The 27,933-nt window shown below is 40.7% G+C and overlaps 1 protein-coding gene and 1 long non-coding RNA gene across 4 annotated transcripts in view; one reads left to right on the forward strand and one right to left on the reverse strand.

Moving 5' to 3' along the window:
• The window catches only part of PATL1 (PAT1 homolog 1, processing body mRNA decay factor), a 36,202-nt gene extending 18,104 nt beyond the window's left edge, over nucleotides 1–18,098 (reverse strand). Inside the window, exons 1-9 of one of the 2 annotated variants that reach the window (XM_059070445.2) lie at nucleotides 15,077–18,098; nucleotides 13,015–13,126; nucleotides 4,943–5,160; nucleotides 4,560–4,640; nucleotides 3,769–3,963; nucleotides 2,731–2,832; nucleotides 2,198–2,287; nucleotides 1,756–1,976; nucleotides 278–367 (exon numbers count right to left, since the gene is read on the reverse strand). In XM_059070445.2, the coding sequence (XP_058926428.1) occupies nucleotides 278–367; nucleotides 1,756–1,976; nucleotides 2,198–2,287; nucleotides 2,731–2,832; nucleotides 3,769–3,963; nucleotides 4,560–4,640; nucleotides 4,943–5,160; nucleotides 13,015–13,126; nucleotides 15,077–15,091 (1,124 nt within the window). In that variant the 5' untranslated portion in view covers nucleotides 15,092–18,098. Of the gene's footprint in view, nucleotides 1–277; nucleotides 368–1,755; nucleotides 1,977–2,197; nucleotides 2,288–2,730; nucleotides 2,833–3,768; nucleotides 3,964–4,559; nucleotides 4,641–4,942; nucleotides 5,161–13,014; nucleotides 13,127–14,491; nucleotides 15,001–15,076 lie in introns of those variants that run through there. The other variant, XM_059070447.2, reaches the window with a different exon arrangement.
• The window catches only part of LOC136794465 (uncharacterized), a 64,553-nt gene continuing 51,711 nt past the window's right edge, over nucleotides 15,092–27,933 (forward strand). For both annotated transcript variants that reach the window (XR_010841255.1, XR_010841254.1), the window contains exon 1: nucleotides 15,092–15,506. This is a non-coding gene — a long non-coding RNA (uncharacterized lncRNA). The remainder of the gene's footprint in view (nucleotides 15,507–27,933) is intronic.

Here is a 27,933-nt window from a genome sequence, read left to right on the forward strand (position 1 = left end):
TGGTGGTGGGATGAATTGGGAGATTGGGATTGCATTTATACACTAATATGTATAAAACAGATACCTAATAAGAACCTGCTGTATAAAAAATAAGTAAAATTCAAAAATTCAAAAAAAAACATTGTGCACTGAGAACATAAAATAACAGCATATATGATCTGACTTAAACCAGTTAAAGTAAGTGCAATACTGATTAGATTTACTTAAAAAGTAAACTAAATCAGTCAAAAATGAAAGCTAAATTAAGAAACCACAAAGGAGAAGGATAAGTACTTACTTTCTATTCTGTTGCTGCCTCTGATGCAAGAGTCGACGGTGCTGTGGATGAAGGTGGGTTGTGTCTGGTCTAAACATTGGGGCCTGTGATCTAGGCAAAAAGGGAAAAGATGTGCAATTCTGTCATCCTGATGACTTGAAGTTTTTAACAATGTGGTCAGTACAGGGTAACTTCATACAGGTTCACCCAAGGGAATGCTAAAGTCTATTCTAAGATCTGTCAGAAGGAAGACATCACTGTATTTTTATGTCTTCCACAAAAGCCAATTCTCAACTCCTAAGAGGACAATCATAAAATTGGAATGAATCAGCAGTAAAGCAGTTTAATTCTTTTTCTTTTTGCTCCTGTTAAAGAGAAGTCTCTAATAGATTTAATGTACTTAGTTTCAAGTATTTGGGAACGACATTGAAACATATATGTGCGATGGTTAATTTTATATGTCAACTTGGCTCAGCTAGCCAGCTGTTTGGACAATCACTCATCTAGATGTTGCTGTGAAGGTATTTTGTAGATGCGATTAACATTTACAATTAGTTGACCTTAAGAAAAAAAGAGATGGCCCTCGATAATGTGGTTGGGCCTTGCCCAATCAGTTGAAAGGAAAACATGTTTCCCAGGGAAGGAATTTTGCCTCAAGACTAGAACACGGAAGTCCTGACTGAATTTCCAGCCTGCCCACCTGCCCTATAAATTCAGACTCAAGGTTGCAACCTCAACTCCTACCAAAATGTCCAGGCTGCTGGCCTGCCCTATGAATTTTGGACTTGCCAGCCCCACAACCATGCAAGCCGACTCCTTACAGTAAATGTCTTCTTTACTTATTTATCCGTATCCTACTGGTTCTGCTGCTCTGGAGAATCCTAACTGATACAATAGGTAATAAGACACAATTTCACTGAAGCAGGAACTTATAACCTTTTGTTATAAGATCACAGTGGAAGCAAGCAACTAGCTAGCACTGAGATGAGCTGACAACTCAACATCTATAGCTCTGTTCCCTTTTCGTTTTTTTTTTTTTTTGGCTGAGCCATGCAGCTTGCAGGATCTTAGTTCCCTGACCAGGCACCGAACCCAGGTCATGGCAGTGAAAGCACCGAATCCTAACCATTGGACTGCCAGGGAACGTCCTCTCTGTTCCTTAGTATACGATAGTTCTTGTTAAATGACAAACACTTTGTGCATACGTAAGTATGTGCGTGTTTGTAAAATAAGTGAGACATAAGAGACTTCAGGAGAAATAAAAAAGGTGATTAGTAATGTGCAAATGTACATAGGAAGCATGTGACTGGAGGGAAATGTGATTCAAAAGAAAGCCTGGAGCCTGTCAAACATTTCTGTGTTTGGCAACTTGAGGATCAAATAACATCTCAAAATATATCACTTGCAAATATCAACAGACTTCTATGTTACATCACTAAATGTCAACGATCAAGAGACTTAGATGACAATGGATAAATGGAGGCATTTGTTTTATGTACCTTAGGTTTTGCAGGTGAGGCCCTGGGCCAGGAGGGTGCTGCTGAGGAGGGGGCGGTGTAGCGGGGGCTGGAGCACTAAAGAAGGCACGGAAGCCTGGTGCTGGGGGAAGCATCTGCCCAACTCGCCCTTGCAGCAACTTGGGATTCATGGCAGCAAGTGGACTACCAACAAATCCAGGGACCCGTGCAAACTGGCTGGGAGACATCCGTCCAGGCTGTAGCTACAAGAGGGACAAGATCTTAGATTTAGTTGATCAGCAAGTCCCCTTACTTTTATCCACAGAAAAGTGAATACTGCTTCCATCAGTAACTTTGCTTGAGAAAGTAAAGGAAAAAATAAGAGGTGGCAGTGACTGATTAACAGCAAAAAAGGGGGACATCAGCTAGTGAACCTTAGGAAAGTGAGAAAGCTCTTTAAGGGCTGAGCTAACCCTAGGCTTACCTGTGCTCCTCCAAGAAGCTGTGCTCTCTGGAGGGGGCTGAGAACAGGAGGAACACTAGGAGAGAAAGGGTGACCCAGTAGGGAAGAGTTCTAAAAAAAAAAAAAAAAAAAAAATTATATTTATACCATGAAAACAGGTAAATAACAGAATAACAGGGGAACTCAATAGAAATACAGAATTAACTTAGATAGAAAAACTCTCAAATTGTAGAGCTGAGCTGTCCACTGAAGGAGTATGAAAGAGTGATGCTGGAAGTTAGAAAGCACTATGATCATGTAACGTGACAGAGAAAGAAGTAGAATGAGGGACTATAATAGCAAGAAGCCAGATCATGTCAAGTTTAGATTTTTGAGATAAGAAAAGAGTTGAGGTAAGAAGTAGCTGAACATGATGAACTATGTCTTCTGACCCGGGGACTATAAGATCCAGAAATTCAAGTGTGGAGATTATAATAAACATGTAAGCTTTAGGAGACGTCTATATACTAGGCAGTGATCAGAAAATATTTTCATTAGATTGTAAAGTGACATACCGGGACACTGCAGAGCTGATTTGGAGACATCCTCTCACCGTAGGGAGCAGGATAGCATGGTGGCATTGGGGGTCGAACATGGACAGGCTTCGGACACAGAATCTATCAGGACAAACATATATACAACTACACTCAGTGAAGTCAGTTTTTCCTCTACCTATTCTTCCTCCCCTCTAGTACCGGCAGAGACACAGAACTCAATGCAAAGCCCTACTTCTAAGCAAATTGCTGTGGCTTTGGTCCACATACAGAACCTTTGGTCACTTCCTCTCACAAATATCAAGCAATGTGCCACTTTTAACTGAGGAAGATTTAGCTAATTCTCCAGTTATCCCCACCCTTCCATGCTATCTGAGGGAGGTACCAGCAGGTATTCTGACTTGCAAATTCTCTCCAAGAGGATATATTTTGGTAGCAGTGAGGGAGATGGAATGATAAGAAAGCTGGAGGATTAACTAAGTCCTATTCTGAAGCCCCTATGATATGGCCGCCATGCTCAGCTCTTTTGTGTACATTGTGACTCCACCATTTCATAGGATATTGAGCCTAACTAGGCCATACCAATACCACCCTCCCCCCATACCTTCCAAATTGGCCTTCCTTTTCAGCTGCTGGTTTCAGGTGGAGGAAAGTCTATGGAACAGGACTGCACAGGCTCTAGGGAAAGCAGGGATATCTTAAAGGTAAAAAGGGATGTGGACAATGCTGTGTGTTCCCACTCCCCCCAGCTTTCAGTTACCTCTCTGCCAATGTTTTGGGCAGCCAGCAAAACACTTTAAAAAGGACATTTACACTAAATGTGGTTAACTACCCTTTTTCTCCCCCAATTAAAAGGCAGCAGCAACAGTAGTAGCACCAGCAATGGGCATTGGGGAATGTGTCTCTTATTTGTACTAACTTTTCCTCTAATTGGCTACTTTTCTTTCTAATCTAATGCCTACCCCAAACTTCCACCCTTCTCCCAGCATCACCAATTCCCCAAATAATTTTGCCCAGATTCCCAATATCTTGGGCTGAGTGCCTGTTAATGAGCGGTACCTGTTGGTTGAAGCTGGGTACAGCCATCTGCTTAGGTGGGGTGCCTATGGGGACAGCTCTAACAGGAGGACTCCCAATGATAGGCGAAGTTGACCGCCTTGGTAATGCACGCTCAGAAACGTCCCGATCATCTTCTGGGCCCTGTGGGGGCCTCTGAGGCAAGGCATATTCTAACACAGACACTGTAGGCATTTCCTAATTGAGGAAGTAGTGTTAAAAAAATTAGCTACCTTGAAATGTTTTAATAACCTTTACAGATGCCAGATATCTTGAGAAATTATTTAAAAATTTTTTATTTCGTTTTATTTCACATCCAGTAAAAATGTTACCCTCTTTAGTGTATAGCACTAAATTTTGATAAATGCAGAGAGTCCTGGATCTAACACCAAAATCAAGACACAGAAGTTTTATTACTCCCCAAACTTCCTTTGTATTGTTCCTTTGTAGTCAACCTCTCCTACCACCCCCAACCACTGGCAAACACTGATCTGTTCTCTGTCCCTGTAGTTTTGCCTAAAAATGACTTTAAGTAATTCAAATCATAAGCTGTCAAATTTGAGTTCCAATGGCTCCCTTTCAACCATTTCAAAGAAAGCACAGTCAAGTGAGCATTACCACAGAGTCTGGGGGAGGGTACAATCAACAGGTCCAGCTATGGGTGCTGGATGACATAATCAACGTAGGACTGGCAAAGGATATACATCCATACGTTGTTCCAGTAAGGAAAGGATAACAACAGGAGCCAGCTTTCGGATATTAGGATTTTTATATAACGAGACAACGTTTAATACCTGAGCAAGCAGTGGTCCTCGGATTCGCCTCAGAACTTCAGATCCATCCCAGATGCTGGAATTGAGACTTCCTGGTCGGGGCTAACAAAAAAGGAAAACACACACACAAGTCTAGAAGAGTGCGGGCTCGCCGGGCAACTTACCAGCTTTTGGTGAGCAAAGCTCCCAAAGGGCCTCAACTGCTTGAGAATAGAAACTACAGTGTTCTAGAATATACCTTATTTCCCAACTTCATCTCTAGAATTGCTATCATCAGGAATTATACTACCAAATTACTATAGCACATGTAATGCTCTCAGCGTAGGAGATGAAATAAAATAGCCAAGCCCAAAACTTTGCTTTAATTATCAGTCTGCTATAGCTCTCAGATCACAGTAACTTACTTGCAACACTGGCCTGGTCTGTACTGCCCTCATGATAGCTGGATCTTCTAGTTCATTTTCAATCACCATCTTACTGAGCCTTTCTGCCAGATTCTCCTCGTGATCACCCAACAAGTCCATCTCATCCCTTTCTCCATTGCCTGTTTGTTCACTGGTCGCCACAGGTAGCTTCTCTTCCAATTCAGCCAGGCGCTCGTGTGCCTCCTGCCAATCATCATCTGTAAGGAAATCATCAAAAAGAAACAGTTCATATTGGAATAAACAAGTTTTATAAAATTCTTCTGTTATCCAACTAGAGACATGAAATAAGGGGCACGTTTAAAGTGGGCTTTGCCCTATTGAGAACAACTAACATCCTACCAGGAATAAACTCAAACTTTTAGAGTAATAGCTTAATACATTAGCAACTACGTGCAAACTATATTCTGAAACCAATTTCCAAGTTGGTGATATAGTACAACCTGTTGGTTTGAGATGCTGTGACATTTTAGGCAAAAACTCGCGCTAGGGTACAACTTTCTCTTAGGTGACTGTCATCTTCTTAAGCTTTTAAATCCATTCGTGTCATTCAAATAGTATTTTTTGAATACTAATACTAATACAGCTAATAATACTAATACTAATAATCTATTATGTGACAGACATTGCTTTAGGTGCATGGGGTACACTGGTGTACAAAATAGACAAGGATCCCTGCCCTCCTGTGGCTCTTTACGCAGGGAAGAGACAGAAAATAAATAATGAACATAATGAGTAAGTAAACTAGATACTATATGAGAAGACGATATGCTACAGGAATACGGGGGAAGAGAAGCAAATTGAAAACTTTAAATAGGATGGTCAGAGGTACGTATGTCTCGTTGAGAAGGTGACATCTGAGCAAAGTATCAAGAATAAGTTAGCCATGTGGATACCTAGGAGAAGAGTGTCTCAGGCAGAGGGACAGTCAGTAAAAAGGCCTTAGGACGAACGACTGACGATTTTGAGAAGCAGCAAGGACTGTGCTTGGATTGGAATGAACAGGGGTGAAGAGCAGAAGAAAAATGAGGTCAAAGTGGGAGAGCTCCCAGAGGGCCTTTAGAGCCCCTCTGAAATGGGGGCTGCTGGAGGTTTGGATGTGGCTTGACTTTTTGAAAGAATCACTCTGGCTGCTGTGTTGAAAACACATTTGCCAAGAAGGGGGCAACACTATTGGAAGCATGGAGCCCTGTCAGGAGGCTACTTGCAAGTATGCCACAGGAAAGGCGAGGGTGACTTGGACCAGTGTCAGTCCTCTTCTGCTTTAACTGTCTATTTCTACATACTACTATATAATCTGTAGCACTGGCACTAGGTTATTTTGCTGTTTTTTGTTTTTTATGCTGGCACAGCATTATTTTTGAGTCCAGCTATCGCACAGATGAAAATCTTCAGAACCTTCTACCGGCTGCTCGAGACCCAGACCTTACTTCCATCACTTCTCTCATTCCAGTGCTCCTCCATGCCCCTCCATGCCCTTCTGACTCCATCATAAAAGCTCTACTATTTTGCTCCTTTCAGCATTCAAATTCAGATTCCTTTCCCTCCTCACTGAAGCTTTCCCTAAATAATCTTTTCATTTTAATTCTACCTTCACCTCATCTGAACATGCACTACTTTCTAACCCACCAAAACCCCACGTATTCTTTTGTAAATGTTATATATTTTTATTCTTATTTTAGTTTTGTTTTGTATGTCCTGCAAAATTCAAAACAGAGAGATAACAGGTAATTACTAACATAAAAACACAGAATTCTGAAAAAGGGTCCTTAATGACAATCCTCCCCGTATAATTTTTCTATATACCTCATTTAAAGAAAGGAGAAGGAAGAAGTGGAAGCACCACGACAAGAAAAAAAGAAAAAAAAAAGTGCCTGGTATATACTAAGGGTGTAATTAATGGTAGCCACTTAAAAAAAGATTTAGACTTTCTGAGGGGCTCACATGCAACTTGTTAAAATACATGTTTGTTAAAAAATTTAAATATTACACAAATATGTAACTTAGAAAGTGAAAGTTCCCCATAATTCTTCAGGAATGTTAAATTTTTTAAAGTGGGAACACATAACTACTGATAATATCATCTCATTCTTTTTCATACCTAAATAAGATTCTACTCTACTAATAAAGTAATTTAACTTATCCATTACTGATGGAAATTTGGATTATTTGCAATTTTTATAGTTGACATACAACATCACATTAGTTTCAGATGTATAACAAATTTAAGTAGCCTAAGTCCCTTTCAGGGTCAGATTATAAACATTTAAAATTGCTACTTTTATTACATAACAATGTATCATATAACACTAGTGATCCAAAAAAAAAAACAAGGTAAGGGATTTCCCTGGTGGCCCAGTGGTTAAGACTCCATGCTCCCAATGCAGGGGGCACGGGTTTGGTCCCTGGTCAGGGAACTAAGATCCCGCATGCCGCGGCCAAAAAACAAAAAATACGAGGTAAGTGGGACTCCCAAATTTATCATTTGTATGATCAGAACCACTGTCTAGTCTTTGAGCACTGTGGTAGATGTGAATGTACTAATTGTGGTAAAGGGAAAAATCTACTTTAGATGAAAATTACAGCACTAATTTATCAGTTATTTTAAAAATATGCTTAAAGAACAGTGTAATTAAAAATCAATTGTGATATTAATATTTGTATCATCTTTGCTAAGGAAGAGTAAGCTAAGCATGTTTTGAAGGACTAACTGCTTTTTGCAATTTTACTGACTCAACAATGCCAAAAAAAAAAAAAAAAAGGGAGTCTATAATCCTGAATTAAGGGATTTTTAAAAACATTTATTTCCCAAATTTAAGAAACTGATCGTTAAGATTGATTTTAATGCAAAAGAGTTCTAATTTACATTGCTTTCATTCACTTCTCATAATCCTATTTACTAACTTTACTAGGTCCCACCAAAGATGATAATCTATTTGTCCTTAATAATTAATTTTAAAAATGCTGGTTAGGGCTTCCCTGGTGGCGCAGTGGTTGAGAGTCCGCCTACCGATGCAGGGGACACGGGTTCGTGCCCCGGTCCGGGAAGATCCCACATGCCGCGGAGCGGCTGGGCCGCTGCGCCTGCGCGTCCGGAGCCTGTGCTCCGCAACGGGAGAGGCCACAACAGTGAGAGGCCCGCGTACCGCAAAAAAAAAAAAAAAATAAATAAAATAAAATGCTGGTTAAGTAGCCATATTCTGTGAGAAAGGCTCTGTTGTGAATTGTTACTTTTTCAAACATGTAAGCAAAGAAACCTATGCCACAGAACACCATCATGTTCATTTTAGATATTTCTTGCTCTTGCAAAAAATCATCTGAAACAGTATGTCAGAGGTCACACATCCTTAGTATAAAAGGATGCCTCACTCTGTATCTTTTTCAAATGACCTAAAAACATACTTAGATATGGCAATGCTTGACCTCAACCCACATTGGTCAAAAGGATAAAGGGTAGGGGAAAAAAATAACAGAGAAATGAAGGGAAAGAGGTAACCGTTTTCCTTCAACTAATTAACCTATATGCTGATGTGGGTTACTGAATTCCTGGCTGCTTCTGTAAATGTGTGCTTGTTGTGGTAATTCCCCTCAAGTCCGTCTCAGGGATATTTGTTTTTGAATAAAAACAAAATGAACAGGAAGTAGAGGTGATTTAATTTTAGAGCAATCTCAGTCCCTAAAGATTTTAGCAGCTATCAATACAAAGGAAGTAGAAAGAATGGGGAGCCCTTTCATGTGGAGGCAGGAGATTTTCCCAAAGATCCCCCAAAGACCGTTAAAACATAACTGGTAGCTTACATTGATTGTATTTATAGTTACTTAACATCTCTGGCATTTTCCTTCTTCATTTGTTAACATGAGGATAATAATAGTACCTACCTTGCAAGGTTGCTATGAGGATTAACAATATACGTGAAACGCTTAGAACGGTCCCTAGCATATAATAAGCACCTTGTAAGTGTAAGCTTTTATTTTTAGAGAACAAGTTGAGATTACTGTGGTCCATTTACTGCTCAAAGATGATGCAAACATTTTTCCATGCAGAAGACAGTGACTAGTTTCTTAAGGAAAGGTGACATCAGAGCATCTGTAGCCAGTGACTTAAAATAACTACTGTACTAACAGGTATTACTCAAGATACTCACTCTTTGAGTTAAAAACCAACAAACCAAAATGTATGTCATAGGTCTGACATTTTACCTGCTGGTTTAAGTTCTCTACACCAGCTGTATATCCACCTTTAGAAGTATATTAAAGAAGACACAGGTCGACTTAGAAAGCAATTTTCTTTTTATAAACCCATATAGTATTTATATCAAGATGAGGAACTAAGGTTTTAACTTCACAATTCAAGTATACTCTCAATGGAAAGGGGTCACACTGGGAAATCTTTTCTCCATTATAAACTTTGTTGACCAAGAAGTCCTTAATCATCCTTGTGCCTCAGGGTACAAAATGGGCTAACCATATGCTACTTCACTGCCTTTACTTTTAATCATCTGTTCTTTTACTGTGTAACCCTAGGGGCTTTTTCATTTTCCATCACATAAAATGCAGTTCTGCACATTCTAAAATTCTTTTAAGGCAGTACTTTCCTCATCTTGTGAAAAACATAGAAACTCAGAAAAAAAGACTGTCTAGCACTCTGGAAGTCAATGGGAAGGCAAAACTACTCCTCTTCTGTCCAGGTTAAAAACTGAGGACATTTACTATGCTGGCTAACCTGAACATACTTCATTTTAATAAATTTCATTTTTATACAGATGAATTTGCTAAAAAATGGTAACATTCAGTACAAAATTGTAAGAGAAAAAGAGCTCCAGAAACAAGCACACACTGTTTGTAGCTTCTATTGTATTCTATAGGTTTTTACTGAAGTTTCAAATATAATTTGCAATTCACACCAGTTCCCTGCTTTCGTCATTCTATTCTATGTCCCTTTCCCTGTGATCTCCATGGAGAGAGAACAGCATCTGAGATCGTGTCATCCTCTTGGACAATCTTATCCCCTAAACTATGGCTGTAATCCAAAAGGTCCTCGCTTCCCTTCTGTAATAAGCCTAGCTTCTACCTTAAATGCTTCTCTTGCTGCTTCCAACAGCAGCTGTTTTAGCTCTCCAAGGAATTTGGTAAACCCTGATTGAAAATAGTATACTCTCATTTTTGCCGGTTCATTCAACTCAGTCTAAGCTTAAATAAACTTAAGCTGTTTAGGTCAGTGCAAAACCAGTAACCAGTACAACTATTTTATTTTATTTTTGGCTGCGTTGGGCCTTTGTTGCTGCACGCGGGCTTCCTCTACTTGCGGCGAGCAGGGTGTGCGCGGGCTTCTTACTGCGGTGGCTTCTCTTGTTGCAGAGCACGGGTTCTAGGAGGGCGAGCTTCAGTAGTTGTGGCGTGCGGGCTCTAGACGGCAGGCTCAGTAGTTGTGGTGCACAGGCTTAGCTGCTCACCGGCATGTGGGATCTTCCCCGACCAGGGATTGATCTCATGTCCCCTGCATTGGCAGGTGGATTCTTAACCCCTGGGTAACCCACCAGGGAAGTCCTAATACAACATTTTTAAGACCTCTTATTTGTTTTTGATATTGAACATTTTGGGGTTACCCACTTCTAATAAATTTCCTCTTCTTATTACTTAACTTGAATATTTGAAATCCCACATATTCACACATCGCAACATAAATGTGGTCATTGCTGCTTTTCAACACCAACAGTCAAAGCAAAGAGAGTTGCATGGACTCTTACCTATTCATCTTTTTTTTTTTTTTCCAAATGTGTTCGTCAAATCTTATTGAAATGGAATGGACAAAATTAAAACTACGAAATATTTTTAAACAATTAAAGAAATGATTTTAAAACAATACTAAAACAAAAACCCATAATACTGACAGAATTGTGGTTAAAATGTTACCTCTATACAATGTTTTGGGGTTTTTTTAACATCTTTATTGGAGTATAATTGCTTTACAATGATATGTTAGTTTCTGCTGTATAACAAAGTGAATCAGCTATACATAAACATATATCCCCATATCTCCTCCCTCTTGCGTGTCTCTCCCACCCTCCCTATCCCACCCCTCTAGGTGGTCACAAAGCACAGAGCTGATCTCCCTGTGCTATGCGGCTGCTTCCCAGTAGCCATCGGTTTTACATTTGGTAGTGTATATATGTCCATGCCACTCTCTCACTGTGTCCCAACTTCCCTTTCCCAGTGTCAAGTCCATTCTCTACGTCTGCGTTTTTATTCCTGTCCTGCCTCTAGGTTCTTTAGAACCATTATTATTTTTTTAGATTCTATATATATGTGTTAGCATATGTTATTTGTTTTTCTCTTTCTGACTTACTTCACTCTGTATGAGTCTCTAGGTCCATCCACCTCACTACAAATAACTCAATTTCATTTCTTTTTATGGCTGAGTAATATTCCATTGTATATATGCACCACATCTTCTTTATCCATTCATCTGTCGATGGACACTTAGGTTGCTTCCATATCCTGGCTATTGTAAAGAGAGCTGCAATGAACATTTCGGTACTGACTCTTTTTGAATTATAGTTTTCTCAGAGTGTATGCCTAGTAGTGGGATTGCTGGGTTACATGGTCGTTCTATTTTTAGATTTTTAAGGAACCTCCATACTGTTCTCCATGGTGGCTCTATCAATTTACATTCCCACCAGCAGTGCAAGAGGGTTCTCTTGTCTCCACACCCTCTCCAGCATTTATTTGTAGATTTTTTGATGATGGCCATTCTGACCAGTGTGAGGTGATACCTCATTGTGGTTTTGATTTGTATTTCTCTAATGATTAGTGATGTTGAGCATCCTTTCATGTGTTTCTTGGCAATCTGTATGTCTTCTTTGGAGAAATGTCTGTTTAGGTCTTCTGCCCATTTTTGGATTGGGTTGTTTGTTTTTTTGCTATTGAGCTCCGTGAGCTGCTTGTATATTTTGGAGAGTAATCCTTTGTCAGTTGCTTCATTTGCAAATATTTTTTCCCATTCTGAGAGTTGTCTTTTCGTCTTGTTTGTGGTTTCCTTTGCTGTGCAAAGCTTTTAAGTTTCATTAGGTCCATCTGTTTATTTCCATTTCTCTAGGAGGTGGGTCAAAAAGGATCTTGCTGTGATGTATGTCATAGAGTGTTCTGCCTATGTTTTCCTGTAAGAGTTTTATAGTTTCTGGCCTTTACCTATTCTTTTTTTTTTTTTTTTTGGCTGCATGGGGTATGTGGGATCTTAGTTCCCCAAACAGGGATGAACCCAGGCCCTTGGCAGTGAGAGCGAGAGAGTCCTAACCACTGGACCGCCAGGGACTTCCTTTACCTATTCATCTTTCCAAAGTACAGTTTAATTTTAACTTATTAGTATACTTGTTCCAGGATCTCTAACTCTCAAACTTTATTATGTAAGCTTGCTCCCTAAACCTTTCATCTCAGTAATTATAACTGTGGCCTCTAGTTTAGTTTGGCTCTTTAATTTTTTAACCACTTCCAACACCAGGAATATTTATCTATACCCAAGGATGAGAAAATTTCATCTGTGCATAACACTTTTCTAACTTATGAAGACTTTCTATCACCAAAATTCTTGGAATAAAAAACTTTATTTATTGAATATACTATAGGACAATAGCAGAGTCGTGCAATGTATTATTGATCAACTGACTTTTAAAACATATACATCTGAATCTGAGTTTTCTCCTAGTCAACTAGTTTTCCTTAAGTTCCATGTTCCACAAATAAAAATTTCCTTCTTCTAGGATTATTTTAAACCTTTGTAAAATGTCCACTTCTCTAATCATTTGAATTCCTTATAGTGTCAACTTAGAGCCATAGATCATAAAACTGGAAGGGACAGGGCTTAGAAAACACTTGGTTTTATACGTGAGGCAAAAAGAAGCCCAGAGGAGGAGGGTAGATGCTTGGAGTGAAGAACAGAACAGTTTGCCAACTTTGTGAATGAGGTTACGCCTACTTAGACAAAAGTACTTATAAAAGAGAGCATTTGAAAACAGCAAGAGACCAAGATGACATTATAAAAGAAAGACATCACTTACCAACTGCGCCTGACCCAAATGTATCATCATTGAATTGATCAATCTCTTCATCTTCCTCTCCCAGGCCCTGAAATGCATCTTCATCTTCATCCAGAGGACAATCCTCCAAAGACTAAAAAAAGAGATCAGCTATTCATGAAGTTCACAACCTCATTCTAAAAAAAAGTTTTTATCTTCCTGATCAACACAATAGCTTCATTATGACTTTTTGTGCAGATGGCATTTTTTTCTATCCCCCAATTTCCCTGACACTGCAAGACTTCAGTACCTTTTTTTTTCAGCTTCTCGTTCCTATTCCTTATTTAACCTCTTCCCCCAAACTTCCATTTCTCTATTTATCAAGAATCTAATAATAGCATTTCCTCATGCAACCAAGAAATGAGGCCTGCCAACTTCCTTTCCATCACTGGTTACAATAATAATGACAACTGAAAATGAACACTTTATTATTTTGCTTGACTTCTACCTATATTTTTCAACGAAATTCTCATCTTCCCCATATTCATGTCACCTTTTCAACTAGTTTATTATTCCCTTTTAAAGCTTTCTCTTCATTTTCTTTTTCCCCTTCTGTTTCCTTACAGGCCCAAACTCTGGTGATAAAGGAGAAAGCTAAGTGTTCCATCACAATTAAGTGAACTCTTGAAAAGCTGTGATGTGACGGGTTTAAGTTGTGTCTCTACTCTTACAAGTGATACCAACTCGGGCAAGTCACATACTTTCTGATTAATTCATTCAATACCCCCTGAGCATCTATTTTGTCTCAGGCTGTGTTAGCCTCTAAGCCACAATCTCTTAAGTGGTGATGCAGGGACAATACCACCTACCTCAGAAAGCTGTTGTGAGGATCAAATGAGGCAAAGATTTAGGCAAACACTGGGTATTGTTAATACTAGATATCACCAGTTTAACAACTTAGGTGTGTTCTATCTTAAACATACCCCCCCAACTCCCATTTCAGTTTTCAACCGATTTATTTTCCAAGTTTTCTTTTCTTTGGGGAACTTTGCCTACTGTATCTCATCATCTCTCTCCATGTTTACATAAAGGCAGTTTGATCTTGAACCATTCCTATCAAATACCAAGTATATGTGTCCCCAGTTTTCAAAGACTCAGCATCGGAATTCCACACTCTCTCTGCAGCCACATTTCTGATACACCCTGACCTCTTAGCCAGGCTGTTCCCAAATGAAAGGTTAGGTCAAAGGGCCATCCCACCCATCTTAAGTCTCCCAAACGTACACAAAGCAAGCATGCAACTGCCTCCCCATCAACAGGCAACTTCCAGAAGCACTCCCAAATCACAAAGATGTACTTAACCAAATCACTGCTTTTTACATTGGAAACACTCTTAGGGGTCATCTAAACCAACCCTTTGGTTCTACAAATCCAGAAATCCTGTCCAATGATTAGGAGTCGCTAAAAGTCATACAGCGAACAAGTGACACTGTCAGGACTCTCGACTGTTGCTACATACCCGGACCGTCACCAAACCCACGTCCCCCTCCACTCGCCCAGAAGGAACTTCTGCTGGACACGCCCCTTCCCAACTCGGAGTCCTCTTTAGTAAGCGGTCTTCGGCCCCAGTCAAAGGGCGAGTCCAGGCCCCCGGGACTTGACGGTCGCCGGTTTGTAAGGGGGTGTGTATAAGTAATTGGAGGGGAGATGGTTCCGGGTCCAGGGCGGGAAACGCGTCTCTGGGCTTTCTCGGGTGACGCTTCCTCAAGAGCCACCGAGGCTGGGTGCAACGCTCTCTACTCCTCACTCCTCCGGGGGTGGGGGGTAGTCTGGTTAAGGCACGTAAGGGGCCCTCCCCACCCCCAAACAGAGGTCAGCTCTCCTCGGTGGCAACTGATAGGACAGTCCCGCCCCCCGAAGCCAGCTCACAGCCCTCGGATTAAACCCGCGACCCCAGACCGACGCACTCCGCTCGGTCCCGCGGGTCCCGCCGCCCGCCCCCTCCCACCAGGAGCGCTGGACAGACGCGCGGGGGGTGAGGGAGAAAGAGGGGCGCGTGCCGGAGGGAGGGAGGGAGGGGTCACTTCCGGTCGCAACAACTCACCTCGTAGCGGAACATTCTTCGGGGGGGGGGAGGGAGCGGGGAGGGGAATGGGGGAGGGAGGGAAGGAGCGCTGACTCTCCGGTCTCCTCCGCGCGCGGGTCCTCCACCGGCTCGCGACCCCTGGCCGCCGCCGTACGCCGGAGCGTGCGCGGGAACGTGCGCAGGCGCGCCTCGGGGAGGGCGGCCGCCCCGTTCGGCGCCCGGCGGCGGCGGCTGCGCGGGGACAGATTTGGCGTCCCGCTTCCTAGTCTCAGCGGCGGGAAGGAGGTCCCATGGCGAGACACTGCGCACGCGCCGCCCGTCGGGGGCTTCCTTGCGATCTGGACTTGTAGCTCCGCCCCTGGCTTCTCTGTGCGGCCCGGCGCTCAGGTTCGAGTCACGAGTTTAACGTCACCGACGGGGCGGAGAAAAGCCTTGTGATTGTCACACGGTAAGGCTTTGAAGAGTCCCAGAATTAACCTGGACTGGGAGAAATGGAGATTCCTAGACTGTTTTGCCAGCGTCCGACACGGTCTTCGTGTGTTTTGCTTGGCAGTCCTCACGACATACGATATGCGCCGAGTGGAGGAAAAAAAATTAAAGTTCAGGTCATTGAAATGGGCTGAATTCGTCACCACTTTCAGCGGCATGTCACCCGCTGAGTCGACAGCGGGTCAGGGCTGTGACTTATGTGTCTCAAAGTGATGAGGGCGATTAAAAAAAAAAAAAAAAGCCGAATGCATGTTCCGGGAGGTTCCATCAGGGAGGTATTTTTAGGTCCCAGGCGCTCCAGGCAGGTGAAGTGGGAGAGCCAAGCAGGGCAGCCGTGGGCAGTAAGGTCATCGAGGCTGAGTGCGCCGCTGCGTGACACCACCTGCTTAGAGGATCAAGCCCAGAAAAACGTTTGTCCTGGGTGTAAGCCTCGGCAGCTTCTTCCAGAAATCTGTTTGGGAGGTACACCTCCGCTAGCACCTTGCATGCCCTTTCGGCCCTGGAGAACTCTCTCTTTCCCCTTAAGGACTAAACTTGGACCACAAAGAATTAATTCGAAGAATTAAGGAGTGGATTTTGCAACTCCTCTCTCCCGGTGTCTTAAAATGCAGCCTCGCCTAGGAGTGGCATAAATTCCTTACATGTTAGTAGGACCAGATTGATTAATCAGAGTCTGAGTAGTGGAAACTTTGGATTTGGAACTAGAAGTTATGGGTGGGAGTCAGTACTTTGTCATTGGCTGCCAGATGTGGAGCAGGTTATCTAAACACGTCTGAGGCTTAATTTCTTTGTAAAATGGGTTTAATGAAACCTGCCTCACAGAGTAGTGGTTCAGTGATGATTTTAATACTACTTCTACTAATGACTGAAGTCTGCCTTATGCCAACCCTGTGAGGCAGGTACTGTTATTTTCCCTAGAGATGTGGAACCGGAGGATTAGAGATGTTAATTCATCTATCCTAAACCACCCTGTGGAAAGTGGCAACCAGTTCTCTCTGATTCCAAAAATCCAATCTCTTAATCACTGTGACGGTTTTACAAAAGCGAATGTTTGCATGGGGCAGGCCTAAAGCTTAAAGTGGAGCAGGCCAAGGATAAGATGATAATTAGCTTTCAAGCATGCATGGAACATTACAAAACTTCATGTAGTACAGGTAACAGCACAATGACCAAAGAATTGGTGCCATGTAGGCCAAGGGTTGGCAAGTTGTGACCCACAGCCAAATCTGGCCAGCTGCCTGTTTTGTAAGTAAAGTTTTTTTGGAATACAACCACCCTCATTTATTTGCGTATTGTGTGTGGTTGCTTTAGGGCAACCAAGGCAGAGTTGTATACTTACAATGGAGGCCATTTGGCTAGCAAAGCCTGAAATATTTACTGTCTGGCCCTTTGCACAAAGAGTTTGCTGATTCCAGATGTTGCAGCTCCTGTTTTCTGATCGTTATGTTAGAGATCAGAAATGTCAAAACAAACAAACAAACAAAACTCCATGCCTCTAATTAATGGACTACTTGAGAAAACATAATGGGAAGTAGAAAATATTTAGAGCTGAATGATAAACTTATTAACATATAAAGACTTTTAGGATACAGCTAAAGCAGTTTATATAAGGAAATAGGAAAGTGGAATATGAATGAACTATAGGATAATTTTAAAGAAAAGATAAGGAAAGAAATAATACAGAGCAGAGAAGGAAACAGAAAACAAGGTGTCATATAGACAATAAAGTGCACCGTCTTTGAGGGAGATTAATGAGAGTCCCTTTAGGTGAATAATGTATTTTTTTGAGGTGTGTAATAGGCCCATTATTAAGATGGAGAGGATACAAATTCTTTTCACAAGTAATTCTGTAGAAATAAGATATGAGGCCTCTGGAGAGTGTCCCCTGAGTGGTTGGAAGAAAAGTCTTTCCTGCGAGCCCGGGTATATGGAAAAGGCTTTTCACAGCTGAGAGAGAACATCAGTTAGTGAAAGCCACCGTGCTTTGGCATTGTCTGTCCTTTCTCCAGAGGCTGTAAATAATCCACTGTGGTATTTACAGAGTCTATACATGCTTCTTTTTTTGGGGGGGGGGAATCATGGTAAAAGAACATAAAATGTACTTTCTTGTGAGACTAGTTTCAGATGTTGTATTAATTTTCATTAAGTAATGTACAACTCTACAACAGTGGTTCCCAGCCTCGCCAAGAGGGCTTGTTATAACAGACCGCTGGGCCCCAGCCCTGGAGTTTCTGGTTCAGTAGGTCTGAAGTGGGACCTAAGAATTGCATTTATGCCAAGTTCCCAGGTGATTCTGATGCTGTTGGTTCTAGGACTACACTTGGCGTACCGCTGCTTTAAGATATTGTCCATGAGTGCTTGCAAAGGGTTATAGAGAGGGAGAAAAAGAGTGGTGGGCTGCCCAGAGAGTCATGTAGCCAGCAAAGTTGTGACGGACATCCCAGAAAGCTATGGGAACTCTTGGTGCAGCAGACTTTAGACAAAAGGATTAGCAATATAATGAAAATAAAAATGTATAAGATGAAACTTGCGGTAGATTAAACAAGGCTACAAATTCTTTGTTCTCTCATCAAGAGGTGGGTTCTACTTCCATTATTCCTTGAATCTGGACTGGATTATGATGGCTTTGACCAATGGAGTAGGGGTCAGGGGGGTGATGCTATGCCAGTTCTGTGTCTAGTCTTCAAGAAGATTGACAGTGTAAGTCCATGTAAGATGTCCAGTTGCCTTGCTGAAGAGATCACATGGAAAGGCCCTGAGACTACGTGAAGAGGAAGAGGGGTCCAGCTATACCCAGCTTACCAGCCACACCAGACACGTGAATGAAGCTCTCCAGACCAGCTCAGCTAGCAACTGAATGTCATCAAGTGACCGCATTCAACACTGCGTGGAGCAGAAGAGCCACTCAGCTGAGCCTTTCCCAGATACCTGACCCCTAAAACTGTGGTATAATAATCAAATGGTGGTGGTTTTAAACCACAGAGTTTTGGAGGAGTTTATTACTCATCGGTAACTGGGACAAGTGTGTTTAGAAAAATTGTACAGAACTTGGAAATAAGGAAAAAAGGTTATTGTGCGCCCTTTCTATGTTTTAACAAGAACATTGTCTAACGAGTCTGCTTTGGGATAATTTCAAGTTCTAGGGGAGGCAACTTTATTTGACTTAGTATTTACTATTAGTGAGGTACCAGACTCAGTGAAGTTAGATGTTAATTTGTAGAAGATTGCTAAATTGCAAATTAATTTTGTCCAGTTGAGATGATTTCATTTTGATAGAAGAGATAATCCCAAAGGGGACAGTTTTATTGCCTTGCCAGATATTAACTGGTATGATATTTAACATTTGAGTCTCACTCCAGCATTCTTTGTTTTTAAAATAAATTTATTTATTTATTTTTGGCCGAGTTGGGTCTTTGTTGCTATGTGTGGGCTTTCTCTAGTTGCGGCGAGCAGGGGGTACTCTTTGTTGCAGTGCGCGGGCTTCTCATTGTGGTGGCTTCTCTTGATGTGGAGCATGGGCTCTAGGTGTGTGGGCTCAGTAGTTGTGGCTCGTGGGCTCTAGAGCGCAGGCTCAATAGTTGTGGCGCACAGGCTTAGCTGCTCTGTGGCATGTGGGATCTTCCCCGACCAGGGTTCGAACCTGTGTCCTCTGCATTGGCAGGCGGATTCTTAACCACTGCACAACCAGGGAAGCCCACTCCAGCATTCTTTTCCACACTAGTTATAGGTCATAGTTTCTTATATCTCTTTTGAACCAGCCTTAACACCCTGCCGGTTCTCTCATTAACAAGATAAATAAATGGCCCGTGCTCATGCTGGTTCACAAAGTGGCCCCCCATACATAGAGGGCAAGGAGAGACTGAAGAGAGAGGCAGCCACTCCAGATTGGTAGGTGGTAGGAAGTACCTACAGAGCAAGAGAACTTACATATGGGCTTGTCTTGGGCAGCTGCAAGCAAGTAGACCTCCTTACCTGCCTGCCAGAATCATAAAAATTTATATGGAGCCCAGAACAGGGCCAGTTACATATACTGTCCAGGTGGTCTCAACAACATCCTACTCTCTTGTCCTTGAAAATAGCTCCCACTGTGGGAATGGTGGGCAAAGTGTACATTACAAGGACAAAGGAGGGAGTGTGGACTGTCCAGTTGCCAGGGTCCAGCTCATGACTCCATGGATAATCATGTCCTTTTAAATTTATTATTTATTTATTTATTTATCTTTTCTTTCCTTTTCTTTTTTTTTTTTCTTTTGGCTGCCTCGAGTCTTAGTTGTGGCCCTTGGGAATCTTCGCTGAGGCATGCAGGATCTTTCACTGTGGCATGCGGGTTTTCTCTCTCTAGTTGTGGCGTGGGCTCCAGGGCGTATGGGCTCTGTAGTTTGCGGCGGGCTCTCTTGTTGAGGTGCACGAGCTCAGCAGTTGCAGCATATGGAGTTAGTTTCCCCTCAGCATGTGGGATTTTAGTTCCCTGACCAGGGACTGAACCCTTGTCCCCTGCATTGGAAGGTAGATTCTTTACCACTGGACCACCAGGGAAGTCCCGATCCTGTCCTTTGAATGACAGCCTCCAACAGCTAATAACATATTTTAGAGTCTATTATGTAAAAGTTGAGAATCTGTTATGTAAAACGTCTTGAGCAGGACGGGAGTAGTTTATTAGGTATGAGTTAAGTGCTGAATGGTAGTATATTCATTTACTATTGCTACTGTAACAAATTACCACAAACTTAGTGGGTTAAAACAACACAAATTTAATCTCTTATAGTTCTGGAGGTCAGAGTCTAAAATGGGTTGTGGTACTGTGTTCCTTCTGGAAGCACTAGGTGAGAATCTGTTTTCTTCCTTTTGTTAGTTTCTAGAGGTTGCTTGCATTCCTTGGCTTATGGCCTCATCCTCCATCTTCAAAGCCAGCAGCATAGCATCTCCCAAACTCTCCCTCTCTCACCCTCCTTCTGTTGTCACATTTTTCTCTCCCACCCTCCTTCCTATAAATAATCTGTGATAACAGTGGGGGCAACTGCATAATCCAGGATAATCTCCTCATCTCAGGACCCTTAATCTCATCTGCAAAGTCCCTTTTACCATATAAAGTATCATACAGTTTCTGGGGATTAGGACTTGGAGGACCATTTTTCAGCCTGCCACATGTGGCATGTGGTAACCATTGGGGGTATCCAAAATGATTTTTGATAGTATAATGAGAAAACATTTTAAAGTTTAAGTGTTTGTTTTGTATACTTTTTTTTTGGCTGCACTGTGTGGCATGTGGGATCTTAGTTCCCAGACCAGGGATGGAACCCAGGCCCCTACAGTGGAAGTGTGGAGTCTTAACCACTGGACTGCCAGGGACATCCCTATACTATTTAAAGGTGAAAAAAGATTTACTAGGTGAAACTATGAAGGGCCATTAAAAGGAGAATCAAGAAGGAGTAAGAGGGCTTCCCTAGTGGTGCAGTGGTTAACAATCCGCCTGCCAATTAAGGGAACACAGGTTCGAGTCCTGGTCCGGGAAGATCCCACGTGCCGCGGAGCAACTAAGCCCGTGTGCCACAACTACTGAGCCTGTGCTCTAGAGCCCGCGAGGCACAACTACTGAGCCCTCATGCCACAACTACTGAAGCCTGCGCTCCCTACAGCCCATGCTCCGCAACCAGAGAAGCCACCGCAATGGGAAGCCCGCGCGCTGCAAGGAAGCCTAGACCCCGCTCGCCTCAACTAGAAAACGTCCTTGTGCAGCAACAAAGACCCAACACAGCCAAAAATAAATAAATAAATTTTTAAAAATCATATTAAAAAGCTATTAATGAGATTTAAAAAAAAGAATGAGTAAGAGAACATGCAGGCCCCCCATTCCTGCCATGGATCCCAGAAGGGGCAGCTCCATGCTGACCAGGCCTTGACAATAAGAACAGGTTGTAGGGACATCTCTCCTGTATGAGTATGTTATTGGCTGTCAGTTAGAGGTGAGGAAATGCAGAAAGCCAGTTTTGTTGCACATTTTTCTATTACTGAACTGGTAAGGGGGAGCTTACAGTGCCATTGCCCCCCTTATTTCTTTTTGACTCTCTGAGCATTGCAGAGCGGGGGTGGGGGCATTGGGGAACTATTCCCCTCATCATTTACACAATCCGGGAAGGGGATGATGATGATGATGATGATGATGATAGTGATTATTTTTGGCCGTGCAGCTTGTGGTATCTTAGTTCCCTGACCAAGGATTGAACCCAGCTCCTCAGCAGTGAAAGCACCAGGTCCTAACCACTGGACTGCCAGGGAATTCCCAGAAACTATTTCCTTTTTTTTTTTGCATGTAATATGGAATACTTTTATTCACATGGAAATGGAAAAAAACTAGGAATAAATATTAAGTAATTAAAAATTGCTATTTTTAATTACAAATAAAAATTTAATGGTAGCATCAAGGAAGATAGGATATCAATGAAAATGTTTTGAACCAGTGATACTTTGTTTCTTTCTATTAATTCTCCAAATACTACTTTCCTTTTCTTTTTTTCTTTTTTGAGTTGCCTTTTTTTTTTTTTTTTTTAGATCTTTATTGGAGTATAATTGCTTCACAATACTGTGTTAGTTTCTGTTGTACAACAAAGTGAATCAGTCATATGTGTACAAATGTCCCCATATCCCCTCCCTCTTGAGCCTCCCTCCCATCCTCCCTATCCCACCCATCCAGGTCATCACAAGGCACCGAGCTGATCTTCCTGTGCTATGCGGCTGCTTCCCACTAGCTATCTATTTTACATTCAGTAGTGTATATGTGTCGATGCTACTCTCACTTCACCCCACCTTCCCCCTGCCCCACCACCCCGTGTCCTCAAGTCCATTCTCTATGTCTGTGTCTTTATTCCTGCCCTGCCACTAGGTTTATCAGTACCATTTTTTTTTTAGAATCCATATATATGTGTTAGCATACGGTATTTGTTTTTCTTGTTCTGACTTACTTCACTCTGTATGACGGACCATCCACCTCACTACAAATAACTCAGTTTCGTTTCTTTTTATGGCTGAGTAATATTCCATTGTATATATGTGTCATCTGTTGATGGACATTTAGGTTGCTTCCATGTCCTGGCTATTGTAAATAGTGCTGCAATGAACATTGTTTTACATATATCTTTTTGAATTATGGCTTTCTCAATGTATATGCCCAGTAGTGGGATTGCTGGGTCATATGGTAGTTCTATTTTTTGCTTTTTAAGGAACCTCCATACTGTTCTCCATAGTGGTTCTATCAATTTATATTCCCACCAACAGTGCAGGAGGGGTCGCTTTTCACCACACCCTTTCCAGAATTTATTGTTTTGAGATTTTTTTTTAAAGAAAATAAAATGTTCCTTTATTAAATTTAATTGAACATTATCCAAAAAATCACTTTTCCAAGGAGAGCAATCTGACATTTTCTCATTGACAGTTAAACAATGCTTTACCACATAACTAGAGTTGAGAAAATAATAAATTATGCCATATGTTCTTATCTAGATCATGCCCCCAAAGTCCTAGAGAATGGGCATGGTTTAATAAATCTAAACAAATTAAACAAATGTTCTGCACTGTAACTGTTACCTTTTAGCAAAAAAAAAAATATGAATTACTGCCAGGGGAGTCACGAAATTAAAGGGACCCTGTAAACGAAAGAACAGAAGACTGTCTGCATCTTCACACCAAATTTACAGAACACCAGACAAGTTACAACAGATTATTCAGTTTATCAAAACAGAGAGTTAACTCACTGAAGTTTAAATAAATGGACTATATAAAAAATATATATATAAACATAATCTTATTTTGATTATTAATGGAAAAAGACAAAAAAACTTATTCAATTTCTCAAGAAATGAATACATTTTTAAGAGCAAGATGTAAAAAACCTTGAATATTCCCTCCTAAACGTATTTCAGATTCTGCTTGTGCCTACAAACCCCACTACCCATGTTACTTCTCCCTGTAATCATTGACTATACACCTGCATGTGTATCTGAGCCTCGGCTATGTGTCCCACACTTTTATTTTAAATTTTTAAATTTAATTTTATTTACTTTTTTATACATTTCTTATTAATTATCAGTTTTATACACATCAGTGTATACATGTCAATCCCAATCTCCCAATTCATCACACCACCATCCCCACCCCACCACGGCTTTCGCTGCTTGGTGTCCATACGTTTGTTCTGTACGTCTCTGTCTCAACTTCTGCCCTGCAACTGGTTCATCTGTACCATTTTTCTAGGTTCCACATATATGCGTTAATATACGATATTTGTGTTTCTCCTTCTGACTTACTTCACTCTGTATGACAGTCTCTAGATCCATCCACGTCTCAACAATGACCCAATTTCGTTCCTTTTTATGGCTGAGTAATATTCCATTTTATATATGTACCACATCTTTATCCATTCATCTGTTGATGAATGTAGGTTGCTTCCATGACCTGGCTATTGTAAATAGTGCTGCAATGAACATTGGGGTGCATGTGTCTTTTTGAATTATGTTTTTCTCTGGGTATATGCCCAGTAGTGGGATTGCTGGATCATATGGTAATTCTATTTTTAGTTTTTTAAGGAACCTACATACTGTTCTTCTTAGTGGCTGTATCAATTTACATTCCCACCAACAGTGCAAGAGGGTTTCCTTTTCTCCACACCCTTTCCAGCATTTGTTGTTTGTAGATTTTCTGATGATGCCCTTTCTAACTGGTGTGAGGTGGTACCGCATTGTAGTTTTGATTTGCATTTCTGTAATAATTAGTGATGTTGAGCAGCTTTTCATGTGGTTCTTGGGCATCTGTATGTCTTCTTTGGAGAAATGTCTATTTAGGCCTGCCCAGTTTTGGATTGGGTTGTTTGTTTCTTTAATATTGAGCTGCATGAGCTGTTTATATATTTTGGAGATTAATCCTTTGTCCGTTGATTCGTTTGCAAATCTTTTCTTCCATTCTGAGAGTTGTCTTTTTGTCTTGTTTATGGTTTCCTTTGCTGTGCAAAAGCTTTGAAGTTTCATTAGGTCCCATTTCTTTATTTTTGTTTTTATTTCCCTTACTCTAAGAGGTGGATCAAAAAAGATCTTGTTGCGATTTATGTCAAAGAGTTTTCTGCCTGTGTTTTCCTCTAAGAGTTTTATAGTGTCTGGTCTTACATTTAGGTGTCTAATCCATTTTGAGTTTATTTTTGTGTATGGTGTTAGGGAGTGTTCTAATTTCATTCTTTTACATGTAGCTGTCCAGTTTTCCCAGCACCACTTATTGAAGAGACTGTCTTTTCTCCATTGTATATCCTTGCCTCCTTAGTCATAGATTAGTTGACCATAGGTGCGTGGGTTTATCCCTGGGCTTTCTATCTTGTTCCATTGATCTATGTTACTGTTTTTGTGCCAGTACCATATTGTCTTGATTACTGTAGATTTGTAGTATAGTCTGAAGTCAGGGAGTCTGATTCCTCCAGCTCCATTTTTTTCCCTCAAGACTGCTATGGCTATTCGGGATCTTTTGTGTTTCCATACAAATTTTAAGATTTTTTGTTCTAGTTCCATTAAAAAATGCCATTGGTAATTTGATAGGGATTGCATTGAATCTGTAGATTGCTTTGGGTATATAGTCATTTTCACAATATTGATTCTTCCAGTCCAAGAAAATGGTATATCTCTCCATCTGTTGGTATCATCTTTAATTTTTTTCATCAGTGTCTTATAGTTTTCTTTATACAGGTCTTTTGTCTCCCTAGGTAGGTTTATTCCTCGGTATTTTATTCTTTTTGTTGCAGTGGTAAATGGGAGTGTTTCCTTAATTTCTCTTTCAAAATTTTCATCATTAGTATATAGGAATGCAAGAGATTTCTGTGGATTAATTTTGTATCCTGCAACTTTACCAAATTCACTGATTAGTAGTTTTATGGTGGCATTTTTAGCATTCTCTATGTATAGTATCCTGTCATCTGCAAACAGTGACAGTTTTACTTCTTCTTTTCCAATTTGTATTCCTTTTATTTCTTTTTCTTCTCTGATTGCCGTGGCTAGGACTTCCAAAACTATGTTGAATAATAGTGGTGAGAGTGGACATCCTTGTCTTGTTCCTGATCTTAGAGGAAATGCTTTCAGTTTTTCACCATTGAGAATGATGTTTGCTGTGAGGTTGTTGTGTATTGCCTTTATTATGTTGAGGTAGGTTCCCTCTATGCCCACTTTCTGGAGAGTTTTTATCATAAATGGGTGTTGAATTTTGTCAAAAGCTTTTTCTGCATCTATTGAGATGATCATATGGTTTTTCTTCTTCAATTTGTTAATATGGTGTATCACATTGTTTGATTTGCATATATTGAAGAATCCTTGCATCCCTGGGATAAATCCCACTTGATCATGGTGTATGATCCTTTTAATGTGCTGTTGGATTCTGTTTGCTAGTATTTTGTTGAGGACTTTTGCGTCTATATTCATGAGTGATATTGGTCTGTAATTTTCTTTTTTTTTTTGTATCTTTGTCTGGTTTTGGTGACAGGGTGATGGTGGCCTCATAGAATGAGTTTGGGAGCGTTCCTTCCTCTGCAATTTTTTGGAAGAGTTTGAGAAGAATGGGTGTTAGCTCTTCTCTAAATGTTTGATAGAATTCACCTGTGAAGCCATCTGGTCCTGGACTTTTGTTTGTTGGAATATTTTAAGTCACAGTTTCAATTTCATTACTTGTGATTGGTCTCTTCATATTTTCTATTTCTTCTTGGTTCAGTCTTGGAAGGTTATACCTTTCTAAGAATTTGTCCATTTCTTCCAGGTTGTCCATTTTATTGGCATAGAGCTGCTTGTAGTAGTCTTTTAGGATGCTTTGTATTTCTGCGGTGTCTGTTGTAACTTCTCCTTTTTCATTTCTAATTTTATTGATTTGAGTCCTCTCCCTCTTTTTCTTGATGAGTCTGGCTAATGGTTTATCAATATTGTTTATCTTCTCAAAGAACCAGCTTTTAGTTTTATTGATCTTTGCTATTGTTTTGTTTCTATTTCATTTATTTCTGCTCTGATCTTTATGATTTCTTTCCTTCTGCCCACTTTGGGTTTTGTTTGTTCTTCTTCCTCTAGTTCCTTCAGACATAGGGTTAGATTGTTTATTTGAGATTTTTCTTGTTTCTTGAGGTAGGCTTGTATAGCTATAAACTTCCCTCTTAGAGCTGCTTTTGCTGCATCCCATAGGTTTTGGATCGTCGTGTTTTCATTGTCATTTGTCTCTAGGCATTTTTTGATTTCCTCTTTGATTTCTTCAGTGATCTCTTGGTTATTTAGTAACCTATTGTTTAGCCTCCATGTGTTTGTGTTTTTTACATTTTTTTCCCTGTAATTCATTTCTAATCTCATAGTGCTGTGGTCAGAAAAGATTTTTTATATGATTTAAATTTTCTTAAATTTACTGAGGCTTGATTTGTGACCCAAGATGTGATCTATCCTGGAGAATATTCTGTGCACACTGGAGAAGAAAGTGTAATCTGCTGATTTTGGATGGAATGTCCTACAAATATCAATTAAATGTATCCTGACTATTGTGTCATTTAAAGCTTCTGCTTCCTTCTTTATTTTCATTTTGGATGATCTGTCCATTGGTATAATTGAGGTGTTAAAGTCCCCCACTATTATTGTGTTACTGTCGATTTTATAGTTAACAGCTATAAAAAGCTGTTAGCAGTTGCCTTATGTATTGAGGTGCTCCTATGTTGGGTGCATATATATTTATAATTGTTATATCTTCTTCTTGGATTGATCCCTTGATCATTATGTAGTTTCCTTCCTTGTCTCTTGTAACATTCTTTATTTTAAAGTCTATTTTATCTGATATGAGTATTGTTACTCCAGCTTTCTTTTGATTTCCATTTGCATGGAATATCTTTTTCCATCCCCTCACTTTCAGTCTGTATATGTCCCTAGGTCTGAAGTGGGTGTCTTGTAGACAGCATATATATGGGTCTTGTTTTTGTATCCATTCAGCAAGCCTGTGTCTTTTGCTTGGAGCATTTAATCCATTGACATTTAAGGTAATTATCAATATGTATGTTCCTATGGCCATTTTCTTAATTGTTTTGGGTTTGTTTTTGTAGGTCTCTTTCTTGTCTTGTGTTTCCCACTTAGAGAAGTTCCTTTAGCATTTGTTGTAGAGCTGGTTTGGTGTTGCTCAATTCTCTTAGCTTTTGCTTGTCTGTAAAGCTTTTGATCTCTCCATCGAATCGGAGTGAGATCCTTGCTGGTTTAGAGTACTCTTGGTTGTAGGTTTTTCCCTTTCATCACTTTAAGTATATCATGCCACTCCCTTCTGGATTGTAGAGTTTCTGCTGAGAAATCAGCTGTTAACCTTCTGGGAGTTCCCTTGTATTTGTCGTTTTTCCCTTGCTGCTTTAAATA

Source organism: Kogia breviceps, chromosome 7 (genome assembly GCF_026419965.1).
Source record: "Kogia breviceps isolate mKogBre1 chromosome 7, mKogBre1 haplotype 1, whole genome shotgun sequence".
Lineage (NCBI taxonomy): Eukaryota > Metazoa > Chordata > Mammalia > Artiodactyla > Physeteridae > Kogia > Kogia breviceps.